The sequence below is a fragment of the Phaseolus vulgaris genome, chromosome 2 (assembly GCF_000499845.2).
Source record: "Phaseolus vulgaris cultivar G19833 chromosome 2, P. vulgaris v2.0, whole genome shotgun sequence".
In the NCBI taxonomy this organism is placed as follows: domain Eukaryota; kingdom Viridiplantae; phylum Streptophyta; class Magnoliopsida; order Fabales; family Fabaceae; genus Phaseolus; species Phaseolus vulgaris.
The window spans coordinates 6,032,004-6,058,443 of NC_023758.2; the positions used below are offsets into that span (position 1 = coordinate 6,032,004).

At 33.4% G+C, this 26,440-nt stretch overlaps 2 protein-coding genes across 6 annotated transcripts; both read right to left on the reverse strand.

Moving 5' to 3' along the window:
• Positions 1-676: 676 nt before the first annotated feature.
• Positions 677-6,614, reverse strand: LOC137810492 (uncharacterized). Of its 5 annotated transcripts, XM_068611784.1 has the most exons (7): positions 6,421-6,560; positions 6,287-6,324; positions 6,128-6,164; positions 4,619-4,879; positions 3,704-3,821; positions 2,509-2,627; positions 677-1,006 (listed from the first exon to the last, which is right to left on the reverse strand). In XM_068611784.1, the coding sequence occupies exons 4-7, from the start codon at positions 4,840-4,842 to the stop codon at positions 955-957; spliced, it is 513 nt and encodes a 170-aa protein (XP_068467885.1). In that variant the 5' UTR covers positions 4,843-4,879; positions 6,128-6,164; positions 6,287-6,324; positions 6,421-6,560; the 3' UTR covers positions 677-954. The 5 variants fall into 5 exon arrangements, with proteins under 5 accessions (XP_068467885.1, XP_068467884.1, XP_068467882.1 ...); XM_068611783.1 differs by lacking the exon at positions 6,128-6,164; XM_068611781.1 differs by lacking the exon at positions 6,128-6,164 and having other exon boundaries at positions 4,619-4,895.
• Positions 6,615-15,282: 8,668 nt separating this feature from the next.
• On the reverse strand, positions 15,283-16,876 carry LOC137810494 (uncharacterized). Its single transcript, XM_068611785.1, has 2 exons — positions 15,870-16,876; positions 15,283-15,552 (listed from the first exon to the last, which is right to left on the reverse strand). Exons 1-2 carry the CDS (start codon positions 16,843-16,845, stop codon positions 15,515-15,517), a joined length of 1,014 nt encoding a protein of 337 aa, XP_068467886.1. The 5' UTR covers positions 16,846-16,876; the 3' UTR covers positions 15,283-15,514.
• Between the last annotated feature and the right edge of the window lie 9,564 nt (positions 16,877-26,440).

Genomic DNA, 26,440 nt, shown 5'->3' on the forward strand with positions numbered 1-26,440 from the left:
AAAATAACTCAGTTGCATAAGATATATGACATTGACAAAGAAAATAAAATGAAATAGTCATTCGTAAAAATCAAATGAACATTTGTACCTTCAATTTTGGAATAGGTTAAACAAGATAAATAAGTTATTTTAGAAAGTGTTTAGTTGCACTTTGAGGGAAGATTGATGCACATCAAACCAAAGCAAGTATTTAGTTGTCTCTGAGTACAATTTTCTTCACCATTTCACCTTAAGTGGGTTGGATCAGGAACATGTTAAGATTGAAGTTTGAAAAGAAACTCAAGTCTTATTTCTACAAAATTGAGCTTTCAAACAAAATTTTAACATGCAAACGTAATTTTAAGAGTAACCAAACATGCTACAAAACTAATTTACTCTCCAAACTGAGTTCGAGGCACCCTAAACAGAAAAATTAAAAATAGTCCAAGTTGCTTTTGAAATTTCATTCTTTGTGTTGTCAATATTTATTCAACTACAACATCAACTAAAAGTACTTTGATTAGTATTATCCAAATAAATTTATTTCATCAATATACTTTTGAACACAAAATATCCAAACAAAAATGATAAACGTATTTTTATCAAACACAGTTCAAACTTAAGTCTGCGAATTTTAATTTAAGCATGCATTCAATCTTAGCTTTGAGGACAAAATTGGAGACCATGCCTAATCATATGTCACACTAAGTATCTCGAGTTTGTTATATATATTTGAAGAGAAAGGCAGGGTAACATAAATTGTAGGATTCAATAAAATCAATCAAATGGATTATCCCTAAAAGTTTCTGACTGAAAAACAAGGCGTTATACCATACAACAAGTCACGAACAGTGTTTTACGGAAACAAGTCAAACAACGTGGCTTCTATGCACAATGTTTCTCACGTACACCATGCAAAACAAGGCGTTATACCACAGTAGTCATAAACAGTGTTGAATGAAGACAACTCAGCTTCTACGCAATGCCTCTCACATACTGATCCAAGGTTGTATTGAACAGCTCACACCTATGAATACCCATTAAAAGTTTATCTAGTAAAAAAACTTTCGTGGCAACAAGAAATCTACGAAATCATAAAATACAATTCCTCACCATTTTAGCTAAGAGGGAAAATAGTTAACTAGCAATAAAATTAACGTATATCAAAAACAAAAACATATCAGATTATAAACAAAAAAACAAGTGTTATGCTTATTGATAAAATATGAATAACACGTTAGACATAAATCTACTCCACACGATCTGAGGTTATATGATGTTGTAGTAGCTAAAATCACAAAATAAAACATATGAAATCATAGCAAAATGTACAGGTGAAATAGGCTGTAAGCCGAAATTCTATCGTGGATGAACACATCACCCACTAACCAAAGCACTGAACTCAATTAAGGCCGCACCCGTCCTGGGCTAGCCGGCAATCTATTGAGCATAGTTGTAGAGCACAAAATGGTGTGGCCACAACTAGTGGAGGCCTGGCTAGAAGACAGTAGTTACTAGTGACAGGGGGTAGGTTCTATTCTGATTTACTGTATCAATCAATATAAATTGTCAGTAGTTTGTTTGACTTTACTATATAAGAACTAGGAAAAGATTATGAGTTTCTGAAATTTCTGGATTAATTTAAAAACCAATTCCATTTTTTGATATCTGTGAGCTGAGCTCTATGCAAACATGGGGTTGCTGAGGATCAAGGTTCTGGTGGCAAATTTATCAAGTGAGCTTTCAGGCCGTAGCTGACCAATCCACTTTGATAGCTCTGCACTTACTGGGAATAATTATAAAGATTGAATGATGTTTGTCATAAGGCTGCCCTGCCCTACTTTTTCTTTTTCGATGTCTAGCATTAACTAAAGTGGTACTTAGCCAGCTTACAAACATTTCAACAAATCTACCTCCTTAAACAGACAATCTACATTAGACTCTCAGTGGCCTCTCACTATATAGATTAAGCAAAGTTTGGATTTGAACCTATGAACAGTGTGGCTAACCACGTATCACAAGCTCACCTTCATCAGTCTTGCACCTCCTCGACACTAACCTTTTGTTTCGTAGAGAGAAGGGAGAGGGACAAAGTTTTTTTTATTTGCTTGGTTGAGGGAAAATATGTAAAATAGTGAGACGCACTGTATTATTTCTCATTTATTTCTATTGAGATTGCTCTATCTCTCTCCTCATTTTCTATCAAATCAATCAAATTAGATAACCTTCAAAAACACTATATTTTTCACTCTACTCCATCTATCAAACAACTAACTAAACATTTAATTTTTTTTTTTACCTATTTTTCTTCAAAAAAAAATCTCTATTTTCATCCTCTATTTCTTTCCTCAAAACAAAATAAAACAGGGCATAAAATGGCGGTCATATGCATTGAAGACATAGAACGAAGCCAACTAATGATGACATTGTCCATGGATGACACTATGAAACCATGGCACAGGACAAATAAGTCGTTCATTTGATTAAAGGAGAAGTATGTCATTTACAGGGAAGTATAAATTATGTTACCTAATAGGAGATCCAGGTGTATAAAGCGGGTTTTTGACAACATAATCAACATACAAATTGTAGATACGCTTTAAGGATTCCCGTAGATCACCAGTTCTAGGATGAGTCACCAAGATGATCTGAATAAAGCAAGAACAGAGTCATTGTAGGAACATTTTAACAACCCATAGATGAAATTATGAAGATCGCCATGTTGATTTATTTTCTAGAAAGTATAACATGATTAGATATACTTATCAGTGCTGTAATACATCTCTTTAATTGCTAAAATAGCTAGCACTGCTATAGCTGTTAAGCGGTCCATCTTACTTTGCACAACTTTTAAGACAACTTCTAACGCTCTCTTTGGTAAAGAAGAGAGAAAAAGGATGGATAAAAATAAGTTGGATGAGTGGAAATAAATGGAAAATAAAGTGAAAATTAAAAGTGATTGATTGAAAAGAAATACAGAAGAGATGGGAAGAGAGTTGCAGAGTAGACTAAAAATAGGTGATAAAAATATTACAGTGACTCCTTCTACCGTTTTTTAAACTATTCCCTTTTCTTTCTCACCCACCAAACACCTATCTTAATTTCTTCCTCACTCATTCTCACAACCAAACAAAGTGTAAACGATAAATTTAGTGAAATCTACTAAACTAAAATTCACTACTATTTATGTACACGTTCCTAAAGAAGAACAAATACCCCATATCTGAAGTTTCTAAACCATTTTATCACCTATGCATCTTATAGACAAGTTTGTTGTTCTTGATTTTAACAAACAAGCTTTACAAGTTACAATGAAGTGGGCCAGAAGCTAACCATCCTCATACTTGACTAAATAGTCATGGATTTGTAAGTAACTCAAAAGATTAGATCAGGCCAAAATTCATAAATCAATCCAAAGATTATATCATAGTGTTTCATATTTCTTTCTCTTTATCCTGTTCTCTTCTTTTTCCAGTTCTCCGCCACTCCAGTTTTCATTTAAAATTAAGTCAATAAACCTAATATTTTTCTGGCCAAATTGAGATTAATAAATATAACAGACAAATACAGAATAAGTGTCAAATAGCTACAATTATCAATGAATAAATGAATAAAAGCCAAGGTGCAAAACATTTCGGCACTAGACTTCAGAACCAGAAGTAACTTCATCCATAAGGTTCTCTAACAAACATACAAAGGAAACCAAAACTTTATTGTAGCTGACCTTTATTCCAGAAGGACTTTCCATGAAACTAAGTTTGTATGTATTAGTGCGGAAACTGTGAAATGAACAACCTTGGCCAGGTAACTGAGGCATACCAAGGTTTCCTTTCTCAGCAGCACTGCACAACAATTTGGAGCATAATTAATTAAACATGCCAGTGCAACATGCAATATAAATTCCTTTATTAATTACAGGAAAAGTCCACTATATAATCCATGACTTGTTGATCTTTACTCTGACAGTAATTCAATCAAAATATTAACATGATCAATTATAATTATGCAAAGCATAAAATATTCAAGAGAAAATATGTAGTATAAGGGTATAAGGATAAGGAACATGGGAAACATATTAAAATAAGGATAAAGAATAAAATAGCATCGGAAAATAAGCATAGTTCACATGCTTAGTTTGCTATTCAAAGAAAGAAACAAGTATACATTTTAAGTAGAAGGTTGGTCATCCAGGCACACCTTACCACTTTTATATTTTACACCTAAAAACAATTTAGAAATGCAACACATAAGAAAATAATATATGCTGCAAAAACAGTTCTTCATAGAATCAGAACAGAAGCAAGCAGACTTAGCATATGTTTGATTTAGCTTATTTTGAAGAAATAATTGCTCATTTATGTCGTTTTTCCAAGAAAACTATCAAAGCTTAGTGATTATTTCACCAGAAATATCAAAATAACTTGCTAGGCAATATGGAAAATTTTGCAACACGGTAACATAAATTTCCTTTCATTTAAAACATTGCAAGTATACGCAATTTTCACATTACTTTTAAGGAGATAAATTGCTTTGTGTATTAAGAAATTAATCATGGAAGTAAATTTAAACAGTAAATATAGGATTCGGATAGCAGGAAGGACGATTTTGCATTTATTCGAAATCCATGAGACAAACATACCTAGTGGGGTCCATCTTGGCAGTTAAAGACTTCAGAGAAAAAAGCAGACCAAACATTAACTTATGGTCTTGTTGGGCATCCAACGTCCGCAAGGGGCGATTCCACTCCCTATAGAGCAGGCACACACCATTTCTATTAAACACATAAATCATATGGCCATTGTTTCCCGAAGCTGCTGGAGCAGGAGGTGAAGGACTGATTTCAGAACCCCCAAAGAATTGCATTCTTGATCAACAGGGATGAAGAATAGATTGATAATCACTGAAAAAACAAAACCCTGACACATGTATGCTAATCACATTAACACTGCTTCGTAATTGGCCAATAAACACCATATACACAAGGAACAAATACACATAATTGGATTCCACAAAATTAAAAATTGCATTGGCATCTATGAAAAAAATACCATATTGCAAGAGTAAATATTCACCATAACTCACTCCAAACATCATGATTTTTTTGGACTATAGTCATTGTTAGCTGCCATTGTCAAGTTATGCAACTGATTGATTTATTAAAAAAATACCATAATACTAAGAACAATATCAGAAATCTCAAACACAATAAGATTATAGAGCTCAAAAATCAAAGACTGGCCCCAAATCAATTGTGACATCCAAATTTGCAATTCAAAATTACCAATGGACAATATTTCTTCAAAGTCCAAAATAAAAAGAAGGAAATAGAAATTCATGGTGAATGAAAAGCAAGTAGGACTAGAAGTACATCCAGAGGCTACTAGCGAGGAGCAGCAGCGAAGGTGTGCGCCTATGGTTTGGTCAAATGTAAGTGTAGATTCTCTTCAGATTTTGGTCTACAAAATTAATTTCGAATTGGGGTTGAACTTGGGTGGGGTCAGGTTTGGGATCAAAAGAAACCAGGTTGGGTAGATCACCTCGGGTCGGATTCAGGTCAAACTGAGTAAGGTGTCAAGTTTCCTGGCAGAGGTGGGAGATGGGGCTGAGAAAATTTGGAAGGATGACCATTAAATGCATAATGATTAACAACGCAGTGGCCAAAATAATACTCAAACACTTGGCCTTTCAATGCATACATTCTCAATGTCCAGAGTCAATGATGGAAAAATGGTAGAACAGTCAGAATCAACATAAACTAAGATAGGTTCCATATTTGGACACTAGACCAGAAGACACACACCGACTCCAAAACTCAATACCCGCACTTACTGATACTCGATCAAGGCAATGCATGATATTGGAAATGAATAATATACTTGCTCCCATTGATTTTTTTGAATTATATACAATCTCAGCAACTCAATATGCGAAATATAAAATGCAGCAATTATATGTACAATTTCTAGGTGTAGGGAAAATTAAACCAAACTAATTAAACAAAGGTATACTGATTAAACTTGAACTGATCCTCGAAACCCTGACACCTTCGTCGATGGTATAATTATGAAAATCAGACTAATAACACCAATTTTCTATCTCACCCAAAAATAAATAAGCCAAACAGAGCATAGCAGAGGATGATTAATACCGTATAAAAGAGTGAAGTGGTAAAAACAGGGAAGGATCTGAGCAGAAGTAGAGGTATAAAATGGTAGCAGAAGAAGCAAAATGAAGGTAAGTGAGAAAACCAAAACAAAAGTACGAAACAGAAAACGGAAAACCGTGGTTAGAATTAAACGGGTGGCACCTGTTAGTGGGATAGCGATGCTATCTTGTGTAAATCCCCTAAGAAATTAAAAATAATAAAAAATAAAGAACAAATGAAATGAAGAATGTGGACTCACAGATTAAAAAAGAAATGAAGGAATTGCAGGGACTTACCTTTTCAGTGTTCTGTGAAAAGCATCGGTGACACGACGAGAATGGCGCCGGCGGTGTGGCCTGCGGCGATCACGACCAAGTGTGGACGAATCGAAGAGAGAGAGAGAAGAGATCTAAGTTGAAGTTCAGGGCTCAAGTTGTTCATTTTACGGTTTTATTTTACTCAAGGTGAAGTCTGTCACTAAAATAATTTCAGATAATTTTATATTTTTCAAGGTATTTAAATAAATTCAATTTAAATTACTCTTGTTTTAAGTGGTTCCATTTTTCAAATGTTTTTATTTAAATTAATAATCTAGATTTATTAGATTTTAATTATTTTTAATTAAATAAAATAATTCATATTTATTTGTGCTATTTTTTAATAAATTTAATGAAAAAACAATTTGATATTGGTAAAACATAATTTTAGTTAATGTTAGTCGAAAAAAATTTCACTTCTTATTGAAAAAAACAACTAATAACTTTGTTGAAAAAAATTATTGATATTAACAAATAAAATTCTAACTCAAAACTTGCATCGAGAAAACAAATAATTTATAAAGTAAATATTTACCAACATTTCTCAAAAATAATGTATAGAATGTAACATCTAATCCTTAAACAACAATTTATCCATCTTATTTTTATTTAAACTAGGGAGAGTGTATATCACATCTTTTATTTTTATCATTATTATATATGTATTTGTATTTATCAGTATTTAGCGGATTTTTTTTTTTTACTATTTTTGTATTAATATTATATATCTAATTTTTTATTTTTATCATTATTGTGTATCTATATTTTTTTTATTTTTTTATTAATGTGTGTCTTTGTTTTTTTTATTTATTTATTATTATTATTATTATTATTATAATTATTATAATTATTATTATTATTATTATTATTATTATTCATCCACATTTTTTATTTTTATTATTATCATCTATCCGTACTTTTATTTTTATCATTATTATATATGTATTTGTATTTATTAAAATAAACTATAAATTCACTCAAACATTCTAATTCATATAAATTTATGTGTTTATGTATTTTTTAAATATCAAACTGTATATCGTTATTTTTTAGTTTTATTATATGTGTATTTGTATTTATTAAAATGAACTATAAATTCATATTGTAATATTTTAATTCATTGGAAATTTATGTGTATTTGTATTTTTTAAATATTAACATGTGTATTCATTTTTTTGTTTTTTATCATTATTGTATATCCACATTTTTTATTTTTATCACTATTATATGTGTGTTTCTGTTTATCTATACTTATATATAAAGGGGATTCCCTTCTTTAACTGCTCTCAATTTTTTTTCTATTTTATCCTTAGATTAATATTTAGTTTTATTTTATTATTTTGGGTATTGCGTCATTTCCTTCTTTTTAAAAATATTTGGAATAAATGGAGGAGCGGTTTTGAATTAAAATAGATGGTTTATTTTGAAAATCAATTGCTTAAAGAGAGGGAGTGTTAGTTCAAATTATGAGAGAGGGAAAAAATTAGGAGACATAAGTAAGTAGTGGCCAAACGTGAGCGGTTACTTCCAACTTTTGATTTTCTGGATTGTTTATCTCTTTTTGCTCTTAATTGAAACAAATTGTGAATTAAGGATTTACTTCAATTTTAAATCGTCTTCACCTCTGCATTTCGCTCCCTGGTTCCTTTCTCTCTCTCTCTAATGTTAGAGTTAATTATATTCGTTCCCCTGTTTTGTGATTTAGTTGTGAATCTCTATTCCCCTACTTTGTGATTTAGTTATGAATCTCTATTCCCCTGTTTTGTGAATTAGTTGTTTTGTGATTTAGTTGTAAATCTATGGTTGACATCGTGGTTTCTTTGATTTTAAACCTCGCATACAGGAAAAAAAGGAGGATTCATTCATTGTGTTGGCTAATCGACAAACCTCCGACGACTTATTCTATCAAATTTGCAACACCCACCAACATCACTCATCGAAAATTCATTTGTTATGCTTCTATGTTTTCTTTTATGTGTCTTTTAAATTTTATAAATGTCAATGTAGTATTTATTTCCAAGTTCCTATTTATTTATTTCACTGCTAGCTTTTTTTTTTGTGTTACAGAGGTTGACTGTTGAACCGAGGCAGATCCAAAAAGGAACCAGAGTGTTGATTTTGCCTACCAGGTTTGTTGGGTGGTAGTGATATTCAAGACTTACCTACCCGCAATAAAAAGCACCTTCTTCCCGATTTCTTTCTTCATCGCTTCAAGAACAAACGGGGTTTGTCCGTCCCGAATCTTACTTCTACGATATCAATTTTCAATTTTCTAATTGGGTTTCCACCATCATGAATTTTATGTGTTTTGAAGAAATTGGGTTATTACTGTGTATTCATTATTGAAGGTTGTGTGACAGGAATGGTGACAAAAACAAATGGAGTTTTTTCTCCTTCTTGGAGGGCGAAAGCAAAAGGTTAATCAAGTAATGAGAGCAGGCATTGTTTGCCATGCAAAGATTGAAGAAGAGGTCATATCATATCTCCTTTGTTTCATCATTCATTCAACAAGGATTAACTAGCGGTTTTCTTGCGCGGTAAGCACCCAAACACAACCATTTACAATAACCAACTATTATAAAAAATCTAGAGTAACCTTTCACTCGTCCCACGTCCATTGCATCCATTCCGCCTTTTCATCAGCCTCCACTCTTTCTCAATACTCTTATAAAAGAAGCACAAAAGAAGCCTATATAATTTCGATTATTTAATTGTTGGAAGAGCAGGTGGAAACGGAAGAAGTATCAACAGTTCTCCCCAACCTTTCGCGACCCTTTTCACTAATCTCAACTAGGTTGATTCTGATCTCGTTTGCTTGAACCCTCTAGGAGCAGGTTTCACTTTTATTCCTCTTTTTCTCATTCTACTATACTCCTTCATCTTCACCCCCTTTAATTTGGGGGGAAAAATATTAACGTAACACTGATTTGATTTGTTTGTTTGCTTATTCATGTGTTCACAAGGAACAATGTTGAGAAAAAAAAATTCTAACATTGTTATATTTAATCCCCTCCACTCATCAACATTGTTAGAATTTTTTTTTCTCAACATTGTTCCTTGTGAAGGTTTGCGCTCAAGAATCAAGGTCCAATTGCCTTCTCTTCCATGTAATTTGCTAACTATCATAATTGAGAAGTAGTGATATATTAAATATAAAATAAGATAATAATAATGATTTAATATGACAACAAAAGTGATTACAGTTCTAACAGAGACATTCTCTCTAAACTAATAAAAAACCGCTAAATATCAAAATAAATAAAACCAAAAAATTATTATAATTTTTAAAAAATCATAGGAGTAATAATTTTCCACCAATCTCATTTCCATTAACATCCAAAAAAATGTCACTTCTCCCGTCCTTATTGAACTTGAAGTTGTCACATCAAGGTAATGCTTGTACCTTAAATAATTGTTTTACCTTGCATATACTGGAAAAAAAACTTCATGCCAGAACTCAAACAAAACGCATGAATAAGCAAACAAACTAATCAAATCAGTGTTACATTAATAATTTTTTGTCCCAAATTAAAGGGGGTGAAGATGAAGGAATATAGTAGAATGAGAAAAAGAGGAATAAAGTGAAACCTGCTCCTTGAGGGTTCAAGCAAGCGAGGTCAGAATCAACCTAGTTGAGATTAGTGAAAGGGGTCGCGAAAGGTTGGGGAGAACCGTTGATACTTCTTCCGCCTCCACTTGTTCTTCCAACAATTAAATAATCGAAATTATATAGGCTTCTTTTGTGCTTCTTTTATAAGAGCATTGAGAAAGAGTGGAGGCCGATAAAAAGACGGAATGGATGCAGTGGACGTGGGACGAGTGGACGGTTACTTTATATTTTTTTTTATAATAGTTGGTTATTGTAAATGGTTGTATTTGGGTGCTTACTGTGCAAGGAAACCGCTAGTTAATGCTTGTTGAATGAATGATGAAACAAAGGAGAGATGATATGACCTCTTCTTCAAGCTTTGCATGGCGAGCAATGTCTGCTCTCATTACTTGATTAACCTTTTGCTTTCGCCCTCCAAGAAGGAGAAAAAACTCCATTTATTTTTGGTACCATTCCTATCACACAACCTTCAATAATGAATACACAGTAATAACCCAATTTCTTCAAAACACATAAAATTCATGATGGCGAAAACCCAATTAGAAAAATGAAAATTGATATCGTAGAAGTAAGATCCGAGACGGACAAACCCCGTTTGTTCTTGAAGCGATGAAGAAAGGAATCGGGAAGAGGGTGCTTTTTCTTACGGGTAGGTAAGTCTTGAATATCACTACCACCCAATCAACCTGGTAGGCAAAATCAACCCTCCGGTTCCTTTTTGGATCTGCCTTAGTTCATCAGCCTCTGTAACACACAAAAAAAATTAGCAGTGAAATAAATAAATAGGAACTTGGAAATAAATACTACATTGACATTTATAAAATTTAAACGACACATAAAAGAAAAATAGAAGCATAACAGATGAATTTTTGATGAGCGATGTTGGTGGGTGTTGCAAATTTGAGAGAATAAGTCGTCGGAGGTTCCTCGATTAGCCAACAAAATGAATGAATCCTCCGTTTAAAAATCAAAGAAACCACAATGTCAACCAGAGATTCACAACTAAATCACAAAACAACTAAATCACAAAACAGGAGAATAAAGATTCACAACTAAATGACAAAAGAGGGGAATGAATATAATTAACTCTAACATTAAAGAGAGAAAGAAAGGAATCGAGTAGAGAAATGCAGAGGTGAAGACTATTGAAAATTGAAGTAAATCATTAATTCACAATTTGTCTCAATTAAGATCAAAAAGAGAGAAACAATCCAAAAAATCAAGAGTTGGAAGTAACCGCTTAGTTTGACCACTACTTACTCACGTCTCCTAATTTTGTTTTCTCTCTGGTAATTTGAAGAGACACTCCCTCTCTTAAGCAATTGATTTTCAAAACAAACCACCTCTTTTAATTCAAAATCACTCATCCATTTATTCTAGATATTAAAAAAAAAAAGGAGATGACGCAATACCCAAAATAATAAAATAAAACTAAATATTAATCTAAGGATAAAATAGGAAATTTTTTTAGAGCAGTTAAATAGGGAAATTCCTTTTTATATATATATATAATATATAGGTATAGATATTTATTTATATAATTTTGTTTTGCAAATACTTAATCACTGGAAAACTGTTTTTAAAACAAAACTAAACTATAATATCATTTTTAAAATCAATTATAAAGAATATTACTTTTTTATATATAAAATATTCTTATTTATTAAAATAAATTATAAATTTATATTTTTAATATAAATATACAAACAATAATATTTTATTTGATTTTAAGTATCAATTTACATACATTTTATCGACAATTCCTAAGTATATATAGGATCCAAATTATCTAAATTTTTAAGAAAAAATGATCTAATTTAATCATTAATATTAATAAAACTAGATTTTAAATTTATTAATTTTATAAAAAAAAATAAATTGCATTGATGAGATATTTATGGAATTTTACTTAAATTCCAATTATATTTTAAAATAATTAAAGTAACTATACACCAAATCACTTTTCAATTCAAAGTTGAATTTTACTCATTCTTTTCAAATAATAAATAATAAATGTAATGCACCTCTCTCAATTTTTTTAAAATAAAAATGAAATATTGATAGAATGATAAAATATGAACAAATTTGTGTACATAAAAAACAGTTACAATGAAGAATCCGAGATATAGATTACACTTATTTTTAAAAAATATTAAATTTAATATATTTTAAAGATATACTAAAAATTAAGAAAATCCAAGTTTTATTTTATCTTCTTTTTAGGAGAGTAGAGAATATTTTATTAGTGAGGCTTATTATTATAACCAATTTATTGTATGTTTTTGTTAGTTGACCAACAACTTCTACTTCTTTCATACTTTGTTTTAATAAAATAAATTTTTAAAAAATAAAATTTTAAAATATATAAAAACATATGAAAGAAAAATTTTAACATATGAAATTGTTTTTCAAAGATATTCATAAGTGTTTCAATCAATTAATAGACTAAGATTGTAAAAGAAATATTAAAACATATTATTAAAAGAAAAGAAAGAATAGGGTAAATCCCTTGTGTATATTGAACACATAGGGTTATGTTTATATAGGAAAAAGAAACATATGGGCTAAGCCCATTACATAAATATGAGATATCTAACAATATCTATAATATCTCATAATATCAAATAATATCTAATTATATCTAATAATATCTAACACTCCCCTCAAGCTGGTGCATATAGATCATATGTACCTAGGTTGTTACAAATGTAATCAATCCTAGGTCCTCGTAAGGGTTTAGTAAAAATATCTGCTAATTGATTATTTGAATTAACAAACTCAGTCTTGATATCTCCTGATATAATCTTTTCTCGAATGAAATGACAATCAATCTCAATATGTTTTGTCCTTTCATGAAAAACTGGATTTGAGCTAATATGAAGAGCAGCCTGATTATCACATATCAGTGTCATTTGAGTAACCTCTCCAAATTGCAATTCTTTAAGTAACTGTTTAAGCCAAATAAGCTCACAAGTAGCCGAGGCCATAGCTCTATATTCTGCTTATGCACTAGATCTTGCCACAATACTTTGTTTCTTGCTCTTCCAAGAGATCAAGTTATCACCAATGGAGACACAATAACCAGAAGTTGACCTTCTATCAGATGGAGATCCTGCCCAATCAGCATCTGAATAACAAACGACTTTAGTATGGTTATTATGACCATATAACAAACCTTTTCCAGGAGAGCCTTTAATGTACTCACTATACGAATGACTGCATTCCAATGATCTTCACATGGAGAATTAAGAAATTGACTCACCACACTGACTGCAAAGGAAATATCAGGACGAGTAACAGTGAGATAGTTCAATCTTCCAACTAATCTCCTGTACTTCTCAGGATCTGAAAGAGGCTCCCCCTGATTGGGTAGAAGTTTGACGTTGGGATCCATGGGAGTATCAACAGATTTCGAATTCATCAACCCAATTTCCTCCAAAATATCTAATGCGTATTTTCTTTGAGAGATAACAATACCAGTATTGGATTGTGCTACCTCAATCCCCAAGAAATATCTGAGTTTGCCAAGATCTTTGGTCTGAAAGTGTTGACAAAGGTGTTGTTTTACTTGTGAGATGCCATGGTGATCACTGCCTGTAAGAACAATGTCATCAACATATACTACAAGATAGATACACCCAGCACTCGAGTGACGATAAAAAACTAAATGATCGCCTTCACTGCGAGTCATACCAAATTGTTGAACAACATTGCTAAATTTTCCAAACCAAGCCCTAGGAGACTGCTTGAGGCCATATAAGGATTTGCGAAGACGACATACCAATCCAGAAGACTCCCCCTGAGCAACAAAACCGGGAGGTTGCTCCATATAAATTTCTTCCTACAAATCCCCATTAAGAAAAGCATTTTTAACATCCAGTTGATAAAGAGGCCATTGTTGAAGAGCAACCATAGCTATGAATAAGCGAACAGAGGCCATCTTTGCTACTGGAGAAAAAGTATCACCATAGTCTAAACCAAAAATTTGGGTATAACCCTTAGCCACAAGACGAGCTTTGAGACGATCAATAGTACCATCAGGATCAACTTTGATAGCAAAAATCCACCTGCAACCAACAACAGATTTCCTAGATGGTAAAGGAACAAGTTCCCAAGTTCCATTATTCTGAAGCGCATTCATTTCATCAAGCATGGCCTGACGCCAACCAGGATGGGCTAAGGCATCACCTACAGATTTTGGAATGGATACAGAAGAAATAGACGAAAGGCAGGTATAAAAGGGTTGAGATAGTCTATGGTAACTCAAAACAGTATAATGTGGAGAGGGATTACGAGTAGAACGTATACCTTTACGGATAACAATAGGAAGATCAGGTTCAATAGTCGGAGGTTCAACTATAGGAGCCGGAGGGGGATGAGGTGTTGGCACCAGAATAGAGTCTGCTGATGGACGATGAGACGGTTGACGACGACTAAACACCTGAAGAGTTGGCGGCGGTGGTGAATTGTTAGGTGCACTAGGCACAACAAGAGGAATATTAACTTGATTAGATGAAGAAATTGAAGGAGAAGGACAAGACTTAAAGTAAAGGGAAGATTCACTGAAGGTGACATCTGCTGAAATAAAATAACGGTTTAAAGACGGTGAGAAACATTTATATCCTTTTTGTGATCTAGTGAACCTTAAAAAGACACATTTGTGTGACTTAGGAGATAATTTATCAAGACCAGGACTAAAATTATGAACAAAACATGTGGACCCAAAAACTTTGGGAGGTAAAGAGTGGAGAGGGTCATGTGGGAATAAAATAGAATGAGGAATTTTGTTATCTAAAACTGAAGATGGCATGCGATTAATGAGATAACATGCACTAAGAACAGCATCACCCCAAAAACGCTGAGGAACATCACCATGGATTAAAATAGTACGAGTTGTTTCAACAAGATGTCTATTCTTGCGCTCAGCTACCCCATTTTGTTGAGGTGTATAAGCACATGAAGTTTGATGAAGAATACCATGAGAAGCCATAAAATTTTTAAAAGAATGAGAAAGATACTCACGTCCATTATCACTACGCAAAATTTCGGATGGAAATTCCAAATTGATTTTTAATTTCATTGTAAAATATTTGAAATATAGAAAACAACTCAGAACGGTTTTTCGTTAAAAATACCCAAGTACATCTTGAATAATCATCAATAAAAGTAACAAAATACTGAAATCCTAAATTAGACTTAATACGACTTGGTCCCCAAATGTCAAAGTGAACTAAGGCAAAAGGAGATGAAGCACGTTGTGAGACACTACGAGGAAAAGAACTACGAATGTGTTTCCCTAACTGACACGACTCACATGATAAAGTAGACACATTAGACAAACTTGGAACAAGCTGTTGCATCTTGGCAAGACTAGGATGACCCAATCGAGCATGAATGAGAGATGGAGAATCCATAATTGCGCCAACATGTGCAGAGATCTGTAGTTGATAAAGTCCATGAGACTCACATCCGGTGCCAATCATCCGTCCCGAACTCCGGTCCTGTAAAGTAACAGAATCTTTGGTAAAAGAAATAACACAGTCAAGGGAACGAGTGAGACGACTAATGGATAATAAGTTAAATGGAGACCCAGGGACATAAAGAACATTATCAATAGATAAAGATGAAAAAAGATTAATAGTACCAACACCATGTGATGGTACCCTATATCCATTGGCCATGGTAACTGAAGGTAAATAACCCGTAGTAGATAGGGAAGAGAAAAAAGATTTATTACCAGTAATGTGATCCGTGGCACCTGAATCTAGAACCCAAGGGCCATGGGAAGTGGAGTGAGTGAGGCCAACAAAAGATGTACCTGAATGTGCAACAGAAGCCGTGGAACTAGGGTTCTGACGATCCTCATACCATTTAAGAAATTCATTGAAAATAGCAGGCTGGCTTGGGGTATCAATTGAAGTATGGTCCATGGTAGAAGGTTGCACAGGGGCAATTTGAGCAACCGCAACAGATCTAGGAGGACGACCATGTAAGGCATAACATCTGTCAATTTTGTGGCCAAGTTTGCCACAATGGTCACACTTGTGACGCCCTTTGCCTGGCTTGTGAGGGCGAGTACGATCATTATGCTGAGATACTAAAGCAGAAGAGTCATCAACATGAGACGTTATATCAGCGGTGTGTTTACCTGGCACGCGCAAAAGGGTAGAACAAGTGGAAGTAAAATTGGGCACAATAGGAGATCCCAAAATTTGATCACGAACGTGAGAATAATCATCAGGAAGACCATGTAAACCCAATAACATGAAGAACTTGGATCTTTGTTCTAGTTCTTGAGAAGGAGTAGAGGCAGGAGGTAATAACTCATTAAAATCATGAAGAAGAGCATGAAGTTTACCTAGATATTCTGCCATTGTACCATCAAGACGTTTGGGAGCAACAATTGTGAGAAGATTTTGACACACACCATAAAGACGTTGAGTATCATTGGTGTATAATAATTTTGCTTGTTCCCAAACTTCTGAACATGTTTCATAGGTACGAAAAATTTGTTTTAAAGATGAGTGAATGGTCGATTTGATAATAATGCATAATTGAGCATCAATTTTCGACCAACGAACAACCTCATTTTCAGCAAGAGTAGGATGAGTAAGATGATCAACATAACCTTGACTCTTAAGCCATAATTTAATATCTGATGCCCAAGTGTCATAATTGGTTCCATCCAATTTGTCAATGGAAAGATGAACATTGACGTAATTAGTATAAATAGATGAATCCGGCATAATGACGGAAGAAGAAGCCATAGTGGCAGCGGAAGCGGAAGAAGCCATAAAAGATAAGGACAAATCTAGTCACCGGTTAATTGGTGGGAGCAACAAAGATGAAGGCTCCGACAGCGATTCCGGCGGCGGCTCCGGCGAAGGTCCGACGAAGTTCCGGTGAAGTTCCGGCGAAGTTCCGGTGAAGGTCCGACGAAGGTCCGACGAAGGTCCGGTGAAGGTCCGGTGAAGGTCCGGTGAAGGTCCGACGAAGGTCCGACAAAGGTCCGGAGGCGGGTACGGCGAAACAGTGGGGGTGGTGGCTGGAAAATTCCAGTGAATAGTGGATTCACCAATAAAAATTGAACCCAAAACCCTAAACTCTAACCTTATGCTGTAGATACCATATTAAAGGAAAAGAAAGAATAGGGTAAATCCCTTGTGTATATTGAACACATAGGGTTATGTTTATATAGGAAAAAGGAACATATGGGCTAAGCCCATTACATAAATATGAGATATCTAACAATATCTATAATATCTCATAATATCAAATAATATCTAATTATATCTAATAATATCTAACACATATCAAAACACAATTTTAACACATGAAATTGGTTTTCAAATATATCATAAGTGTTTTCAATCAAATAATAGTGAAAAGAACAAGTTGAAAACATTTAGTTAAGTAATACCCTTGTTTTCAATAGTTAAGATACTTTTAAACTATTATTATACAAAACATTCACTTTCTTATAGTTTCCTAGGCTATAAAACCTTAGATTGTAAATGAAAGAAGTATTAAATATATCAAAACACAATTTTAACACATGAAATTGTTTTTCAAAGAGTGTTTCAATCAATTAATAGACCTTAGATTGTAAAAGAAGTATTAAACATATCAAAATACAATTTGAACACATGAAATGGGTTTTTGAAAGATATCATAAGTGTTTGAATCAATTAATAGACCTTAGATTGTAAAAAATATATTAAACATGTGAAAACACAACTTTAACACATGAAATTGTTTTTCAAAGATATTCATAAGTGTTTCAATCAATTAATAGACTAAGATTGTAAAAGAAATATTAAACATATCAAAACACAATTTTAACACATGAAATTGGTTTTCAAAGATATCATAAGTGTTTTCAATCAATTAATAGCGAAAAGAACAAGTTGCAAACATTTAGTTAAGTAATACGCATGTTTTCAATAGTTAAGATACTTTTAAACTATTTTTATACAAAACATTCACTTTCTTATAGTTTCCTAGGTTATAAAACCTTAGATTGTAAATGAAAGAAGTATTAAACATATCAAAACACAATTTTAACACATGAAATTGTTTTTCAAAGAGTGTTTCAATCAATTAATAGACCTTAGATTGTAAAAGAAGTATTAAACATATCAAAATACAATTTGAACACATGAAATGGTTTTTGAAAGGTATCATAAGTGTTTGAATCAATTAATAGACCTTAGATTGTAAAAAATATATTAAACATATGAAAACACAATTTTAACACATGAAATTGTTTTTCAAAGATATTCATAAGTGTTTCAATCAATTAATAGACTAAGATTGTAAAAGAAATATTAAACATATCCAAACACAATTTTAACACATGAAATTTGTTTTCAAAGATATCATAAGTGTTTTCAATCAATTAATAGCGAAAAGAACAAGTTGCAAACATTTAGTTAAGTAATACACATGTTTTCAATAGTTAATATAACTATTTTTATACAAAACATTCACTTTCTTATAGTTTCCTAGGTTATAAAACCTTAGATTGTAAATGAAAGAAGTATTAAACATATCAAAACACAATTTTAACACATGAAATTGTTTTTCAAAGAGTGTTTCAATCAATTAATAGACCTTAGATTGTAAAAGAAGTATTAAACATATCAAAATACAATTTGAACACATGAAATGGTTTTTGAAAGGTATCATAAGTGTTTAAATCAATTAATAGACCTTAGATTGTAAAAAATATATTAAACATATGAAAACACAATTTTAACACATGAAATTGTTTTTATAGATATTCATAAGTGTTTCAATCAATTAATAGACTAAGATTGTAAAAGAAATATTAAACATATCAAAACACAAATTTAACACATGAAATTGGTTTTCAAAGATATTATAAGTGTTTTCAATTAATTAATAGCGAAAAGAACAAGTTGCAAACATTTAGTTAAGTAATACGCATGTTTTCAATAGTTAATATAACTATTTTTATACAAAACATTCACTTTCTTATAGTTTCCTAGGTTATAAAACCTTAGATTGTAAATGAAAGAAGTATTAAACATATCAAAACACAATTTTAACACATGAAATTGTTTTTCAAAGATATCATAAGTGTTTCAATCAATTAATAGACCGTAGATTGTAAAAGAAGTATTAAACATATCAAAATACAATTTGAACACATGATATGGTTTTTCAAAGGTATCATATGTGTTTGAATCAATTAATAGACCTTAAATTGTAAAATATATATTAAATATATGAAAACAGAATTTTAACATATGAAATTGTTTTTCAAATATATTCATAAGTGTTTCAATCAATTAATTGACTAATATTGTAAAATAAATATTAAACATATCAAAACACAATTTTAACACATGAAATTGGTTTTCAAAGATATCATAAGTGTTTTCAATCAATTAATAGCAAAAAGAACAAGTTGAAAACATTTAGTTAAGTAATACCCTTGTTTTCAATAGTTAAGATACTTTTAAACTATTATTATACAAGACATTCACTTTCTTATATTTTCATAGGTTATATAACCTTAGATTGTAAATGAAAGAAGTATTAAACATATCAAAACACAATTTTAACACATGAAATTGTTTTTCAAAGATATCATAAGTGTTTCAATCAATTAATAGACCGTAGATTGTAAAAGAAGTATTAAACATATCAAAATACAATTTGAACACATGATATGGTTTTTCAAAGGTATCATATGTGTTTGAATCAATTAATAGACCTTAAATTGTAAAATATATATTAAATATATGAAAACAGAATTTTAACATATGAAATTGTTTTTCAAATATATTCATAAGTGTTTCAATCAATTAATTGACTAATATTGTAAAATAAATATTAAACATATCAAAACACAATTTTAACACATGAAATTGGTTTTCAAAGATATCATAAGTGTTTTCAATCAATTAATAGCAAAAAGAACAAGTTGCAAAAATTTAGTTAAGTAATACGCTTGTTTTAAATAGTTAAAACTATTATTATACAGAACATTCACTTTCTTATAGTTTGCTAGGTTATAAAACCTTAGATTGTAAATTAAAGATGTATTAAACATATCAAAACACAATTTTAACACATGAAATTGTTTTTCAAAGATATCATAAGTGTTTCAATCAATTAATAGACCTTAGATTGTAAAAGAAGTATTAAACATATCAAAATACAATTTGAACACATGATATGGTTTTTCAAAGGTATCATATGTGTTTGAATCAATTAATAGACCTTAAATTGTAAAATATATATTAAATATATGAAAACAGAATTTTAACATATGAAATTGTTTTTCAAAGATATTCATAAGTGTTTCAATCAATTAATAGACTAATATTGTAAAATAAATATTAAACATATCAAAACACAATTTTAACACATGAAATTGGTTTTCAAAGATATCATAAGTGATGGCAAATTTCATGAAGGACTTCTTGAATCATGTAAGAGATGGTGCGGAAGCAATGGATGTGTGTGTGCAAGATCTTCCTAAGAGTGATGTTGATCTTGAAGGTGCATGGTGTGTATGAATATTGGGAGGTTCGGCCAGCCTAAGGAATGGTGAAGGATGTGAAGTTTAGAGCCTAGAATTCTAGGGAGAAGCAAAGCTTGGCACAAAATGACAGCATAACTTTACTCACAATAAACTTAAAAATACAAGGTGTAGGCTCCTCTTTTTATAGGCTAAAGAGGACCATAATGCAACCCTAATGCTAATCAAAATGAAATGCAAATTTACATCACATGGAGCACATGGCCATGTGGAGAATCCTTCTAGAAAGTGACCAAATCTTTAGCAAATCTAGGTCAAGTCTCATGGAATCAAGTTTATGCTATTTACACCACAACTAATACTAAGCTACCCCTAATGGGCCTTCATGTAGCATAAACAAATATGCATGGATTCGCTTGGCCATGGGCTTAGCAATTTGGTCCTAGACGCTCCTTTCATTGGCCTAGACGCTCTCCACCTTGAGCTAGACGCTCCTCCCTTAGCCCTAGACGCTCTTGGTTTGGCTTTGGATGCTCATGTCTTGGCTTTTGTCTTTCTTGTGAAGTTGTGCTTGGCCCTCTTCCATCAATAAGTGTTTTCAATCAATTAATAGCGAAAAGAACAAGTTGCAAACATTTCGTTAAGTAATACGCTTGTTTTCAATAGTTAAGATACTTTTAAACTATTATTATACAGAACATTCACTTTCTTATATTTTCCTAGGTTATAAAACCTTAGATTGTGAATGAAAGAAGTATTAAACATATCAAAACACAATTTTAACACATGAAATTGTTTTTTAAAGAGTGTTTAAATCAATTAATAGACCTTAGATTTTAAAAGAAGTATTAAACATATCAAAATACAATTTGAACACATGAAATGATTTTTGAAAGGTATCATAAGTGTTTGAATCAATTAATAGACCTTAGATTGTACAAAATATATGAAACATATGAAAACACAATTTTAACACATGAAATATTTTTTCAAAGATATTTATAAGTGTTTCAATCAATTAATAGACTAAGATTGTAAAAGAAATATTAAACATATCAAAACACAATTTTAACACATGAAATTGGTTTTCAAAGATATCATAAGTGTTTTCAATCAATTAATAGTGAAAAGAACAAGTTGCAAACATTTAGTTAAGTAATACGCTTGTTTTCAATAGTTAAAACTATTATTATACAGAACATTCACTTTCTTATAGTTTCCTAGGTTATAAAACCTTAGATTGTAAATGAAAGAAATATTAAACATATCAAAACACAATTTTAACACATGAAATTGTTTTTCAAAGATGTACCGTCCCGTCCCTGGGCGTTGACCAAAGTCAAAATCAAAGTCAAAGTCAAAGTCAAACATATGGTGGGACCCATCCAGGGAGCCCAGGGAGGAAAGTCAACAGGTTGACCGCTTAAGTCGCCGCCAGGATGAGGCGTCGCTAGGTGTAGGCGTCGCCAGGTTATGGCATCGCCAAGATGAGGTGTCGCCAGGTTAGAGCATTGCCAAGATGAGGCGTCACCAGGTTAAGGCATTGACGGTGTCACCTCCCAATACCCACGGGTAGGAACGAACGTGGAGGGGGCGACACCAGGAGAGGCCTCAGTACCTTAGAGCAGTAAGAGACAGGTGGCTTTAAGGCCATAGTTCTAGTACCGGTAGGGGGTAACCTGACTCGTGAAGTACCCACGCCCAGGGGCGAACCATGTGCATGGTATGAGAGGAAGGTAGATACACCCCCAGGGCGAATGACTAGAGGTTGGGGCGCATGAGTTGACGCCCAGAAAGTCACCCCTTACGCTAAATGCACTTCGAGAAAGGAGGACTTACACGATGGATTATCCCTAAGTTGGGTTACGGTGCGGTAAGGCCCTCCACATAGAATAGCGATCAAGTTAGAAGAACACATGGCAGTAAGTACCGAATCATTAGGGTGTACACGTTGCCCTAAAAGTTTTCTAAGATACGTTTTTATTCAGTTTACGTTTTAAACGCTTTAAATGCTTTAAACGTTTTAAATGCGTTGAACGTTTTAAACGCCTTAAATGCGCTTTAAGACGCTTTAAATGCACTTTAAGACGCTTTGAATGCTTGAGACGTTTAAAAGAGGCCTTAGATGTTTGAGACAGGGGATCAGTTTCAGTTTGAGACACCCTAGTTGCTTTCTCGCGAACCCACTGTACGCACAGGCAATTAGGGAGAAAACCAATTACTCAGTTATTCAAACCACCTTCAGAGCATCCATTATCGGTGCTCCGATACGGAGGTGTGTTCTTTGATGTTTCTCGCTAGCTGACTTGATCGTCGGAGTGAAAACAGTCGCGAGGGCGCCCCTTTGTTCACATCTTTTCAGGTACTCACGAAGGCGCAAAACGAAGGTGCCCTAGCTCGCAATCGGAAGACACGCACGAAGACGTCCCTGGTCAACCGGCGGGAACAAAAGATATCATAAGTGTTTCAATCAATTAATAGACCTTAGATTGTAAAAGAAGTATTAAACATATCAAAATACAATTTGAACACATGAAATGGTTTTATAAAGGTATCATAAGTGTTTGTATAAATTAAAAGACCTTAGATTGTAAAAAATATATTAAACATATGAAAACACAATTTTAACACATGAAATTGTTTTTCAAAGATATTTATAAGTGTTTCAATCAGTTAATAGACTAAGTGATGGCATTTCATGAAGTTCTTCTTGAATCAATGTAGAGTAATGGGGCGGAAGCAATGAATGAAAGTGAGCAAGATCCTCCTAAGAGTGGTGTTGATCTTGTAGGTGCATGATAAGTGTGGGTATTGGGTGGTTCGGCCAGCCCAAGGGAAAAGATGAAGGAATTGAAGTTTAGAGCCTAGGATTCTAGGGAGAAGCAAAGTTGAGCACAAATGGGCAGCATAACTTTACTCACAATAAACTTGCAAATACAAAGAGATGGCCTCCCTATTTATAAGCTAGATGGCCGTGATTCTTAAGCTAATACATAATGAAATGTAAACCAAATGAAATGCAAAGCTTAGGCCATGTGCTATGACCGGTCACACCTAGCAATGTTCTAGAATGTTTCCTTCAAATGTGCTTTCTACACTACCCTATCTACTAAGTACCCCTATTGGGCCTTTATGCAACATGTACAAGGCTTTCTCTCTTCCATCCGTGGCTTCATCCACTTGTGCTTGTACATGATTAGCTATTGACCTTGTGAGAGGACCTAGACGGTCTAGTGCCACATCTAGACGCTCCATGGGTAGCCTCCCTTCTTCACGTCCTAGACGCTCATTCCTTGGAGCTAGACGCTCTCCTTGGTCTAGACGCTCTTCATGGTTTGGGCTTTGGCTGCCTTGGCTAGATGTGCTTGGCCCTCATCCATCACTAAGATTGTAAAAGAAATATTAAACATATCAAAACACAATTTTAACACATGAAATTGGTTTTCAAAGATATCATAAGTGTTTTCAATCAATTAATAGCGAAAAGAACAAGTTGCAAACATTTAGTTAAGTAATACGCTTGTTTTCAATAGTTAAGATACTTTTAAACTATTATTATACAAAACATTCACTTCCTTATAGTTTCCTAGGTTATAAAATCTTAGATTGTAAATGAAAGAAGTATTAAACATATCAAAACACAATTTTAACACATGAAATTGTATTTCAAATATATCATAAGTGTTTCAATCAATTAATAGACCTTAGATTCTAAAAGAAGTACTAAACATATGAAAATACAATTTGAACAAATGAAATGGTTTTTGAAAGGTATCATAAGTGTTTGAATCAATTAATAGACCTTAAATTGTAAAAAATATATTAAACATATGAAAACACAATTTTAACACATGAAATTGTTTTTAAAGATATTCATAAGTGTTTCAATCAATTAATACACTAAGATTGTAAAAGAAATATTAAACATATCAAAACACAATTTTAACACATGAAATCTGTTTTCAAAGATATCATAAGTGTTTTCAATCAATTAATAGCGAAACGAACAAGTTGCAAACATTTAGTTAAGTAATACGTTTGTTTTCATTAGTTAAGATACTTTTAAAATATTATTATACAGAACATTCACTTTTGTTATAGTTGCCTAGGTTATAAAACCTTAGATTGTAAATGAAAGAAGTATTAAACATGCCAAAACACAACTTTAACACATGAAATTGTTTTTCAAAGATATCATAAGTGTTTCAATCAATTAATAGACCTTAGATATTAAAAGAAGTATTAAACATATCAAAATACAATTTGAACACATGAAATGGTTTTTCAAAGGTATCATAAGTGTTTGAATCAATTCATAGACCTTCTTAGATTGTAAAAAATATATTAAACATATGAAAACACAATTTTAACACATGAAATTGTTTTTCAAAGATATTCATAAGTATTTCAATCAATTAATACACTAAGATTGTAAAAGAAATATTAAACATATCAAAACACAATTTTAACACATGAAATTGGTTTTAAAAGATATCATAAGTGTTTTCAATCAAGTAATAGCGAAAAGAACAATGTGCAAACATTTAATTAAATAATACGCTTGTTTTCAATAGTTAAAACTATTATTATACAGAACATTCACTTTCTTATAGTTTCGTAGGTTATAAAACCTTTAGCATTTCCTTGCCTCCTCCTGATCTGACTTGATGACTATCACGTTGCCACTGAGGTCAGGCAGCTTCATCTTCATATGGCGTGTGGAGGCTACTGTGTTCAACCGGTTCAACGCCGGCCTGCCCAACAAGATGTTATAAGCGGAGCTGGCGTTCACGACCAAGTACCGGATGCTTTCGGTACGCGAGGCCTCTCCGTCCGTGAACGTAGTCCTCAACTCCAGGTAGCCTCGGACTTCCACCTGGTTGTCCGCAAACCCATACAGGCACCCTGTGTAGGGCCTCAAAAGGTCGGGGGATAACGACAACTTATTGAATGTCGACCAGAACATGACGTCTGCTGAACTTCCCTGGTCGACAAGAACTCTGTGCACCTTTCTCCCAGCTGTGACAACTGAAATGACCACGAGGTCATTGTCGTGCGGCACCACGTCTCGGAGATCCCCTCTCGTGAATACGAGGTCCGACTCCCACGGCTCACCCGAGATTCTTTCTTCGATCGAGTTGACCCCCCTCGCGTATTTCTTTCGCTGGGAGGCGGTGGGTCCTCCGCCGGAAAATCCTCCAGCTATGGTATGGACCTCGCCGAGAACCGGCGTCTCGTGTGCTTGTTCTTCCGCTGGCGGCGGCAAGGTGGCGGTCGTTGTGGGTTCTGCGACATAATCCTTCAAAAACCTGGTTCTCACCAGCTCATCCAGCTAGTAACCCAACGATAGGCAGTTATCAATGTGGTGACCGAAAGCCTCGGGGAACTCACACCAAGAGTCTTTCCGAGGCCCCAACACCTTATCGGACTTTGCCGGTCGCCTCAATCTCTCAGCTATATTAGGCACGGCGATCAGGTCCTTCAATTCCACCACAAAATTGTATCTCGCCGGCCTCGTTCTTTCTCTGGCCGGGCGATCGCCTCCCGCTGGACCCCGGGGCTGGGGCTTTCTGGCCTCGTAGGGGCGTCTCCCATCTGGTTTCTTCCTTCCCGTCGTGGTCTCATTGACCTTGGCGGGTTGAGCTCGCATCGGTCCCCTCGGGCGCGAGGGTACGACGCTGGTGCGCTTCACGCACACCTCTCCCTCAGAAGCGATATGTTCTACCGCCCGACGTCGTAGTTCAGCAAAAGTCCTAGGGCGGTTGCGACTGATGGATTCCCCAAAAGGGCCGGGGCATACGCCTTTCACGAACGCGTACACAATCATAGGTTCCTCTGTCGTACCAACCTTTACTACTTGGGCCCCGAAGCGATTG

Excerpts from the sequence above, each read along its gene's own strand:
- LOC137810492 (XM_068611780.1), bottom strand. The coding sequence starts at position 4,842 with ATGCAATTCTTTGGGGGTTCTGAAATCAGTCCTTCACCTCCTGCTCCA. Across the intron at positions 3,822-4,618 it reads GCCAAGATGGACCCCACTAG|TGCTGCTGAGAAAGGAAACC; the intron begins GTATGTTTGTCT and ends ATTGTTGTGCAG. Across the intron at positions 2,628-3,703 it reads AAAGTCCTTCTGGAATAAAG|ATCATCTTGGTGACTCATCC; the intron begins GTCAGCTACAAT and ends TGCTTTATTCAG.
- LOC137810494 (XM_068611785.1), bottom strand. The coding sequence starts at position 16,845 with ATGGCTTCTTCCGCTTCCGCTGCCACTATGGCTTCTTCTTCCGTCATT. Across the intron at positions 15,553-15,869 it reads GGCTTCTGTTGCACATTCAG|GACCGGAGTTCGGGACGGAT; the intron begins GTACATCTTTTG and ends GTTACTTTACAG.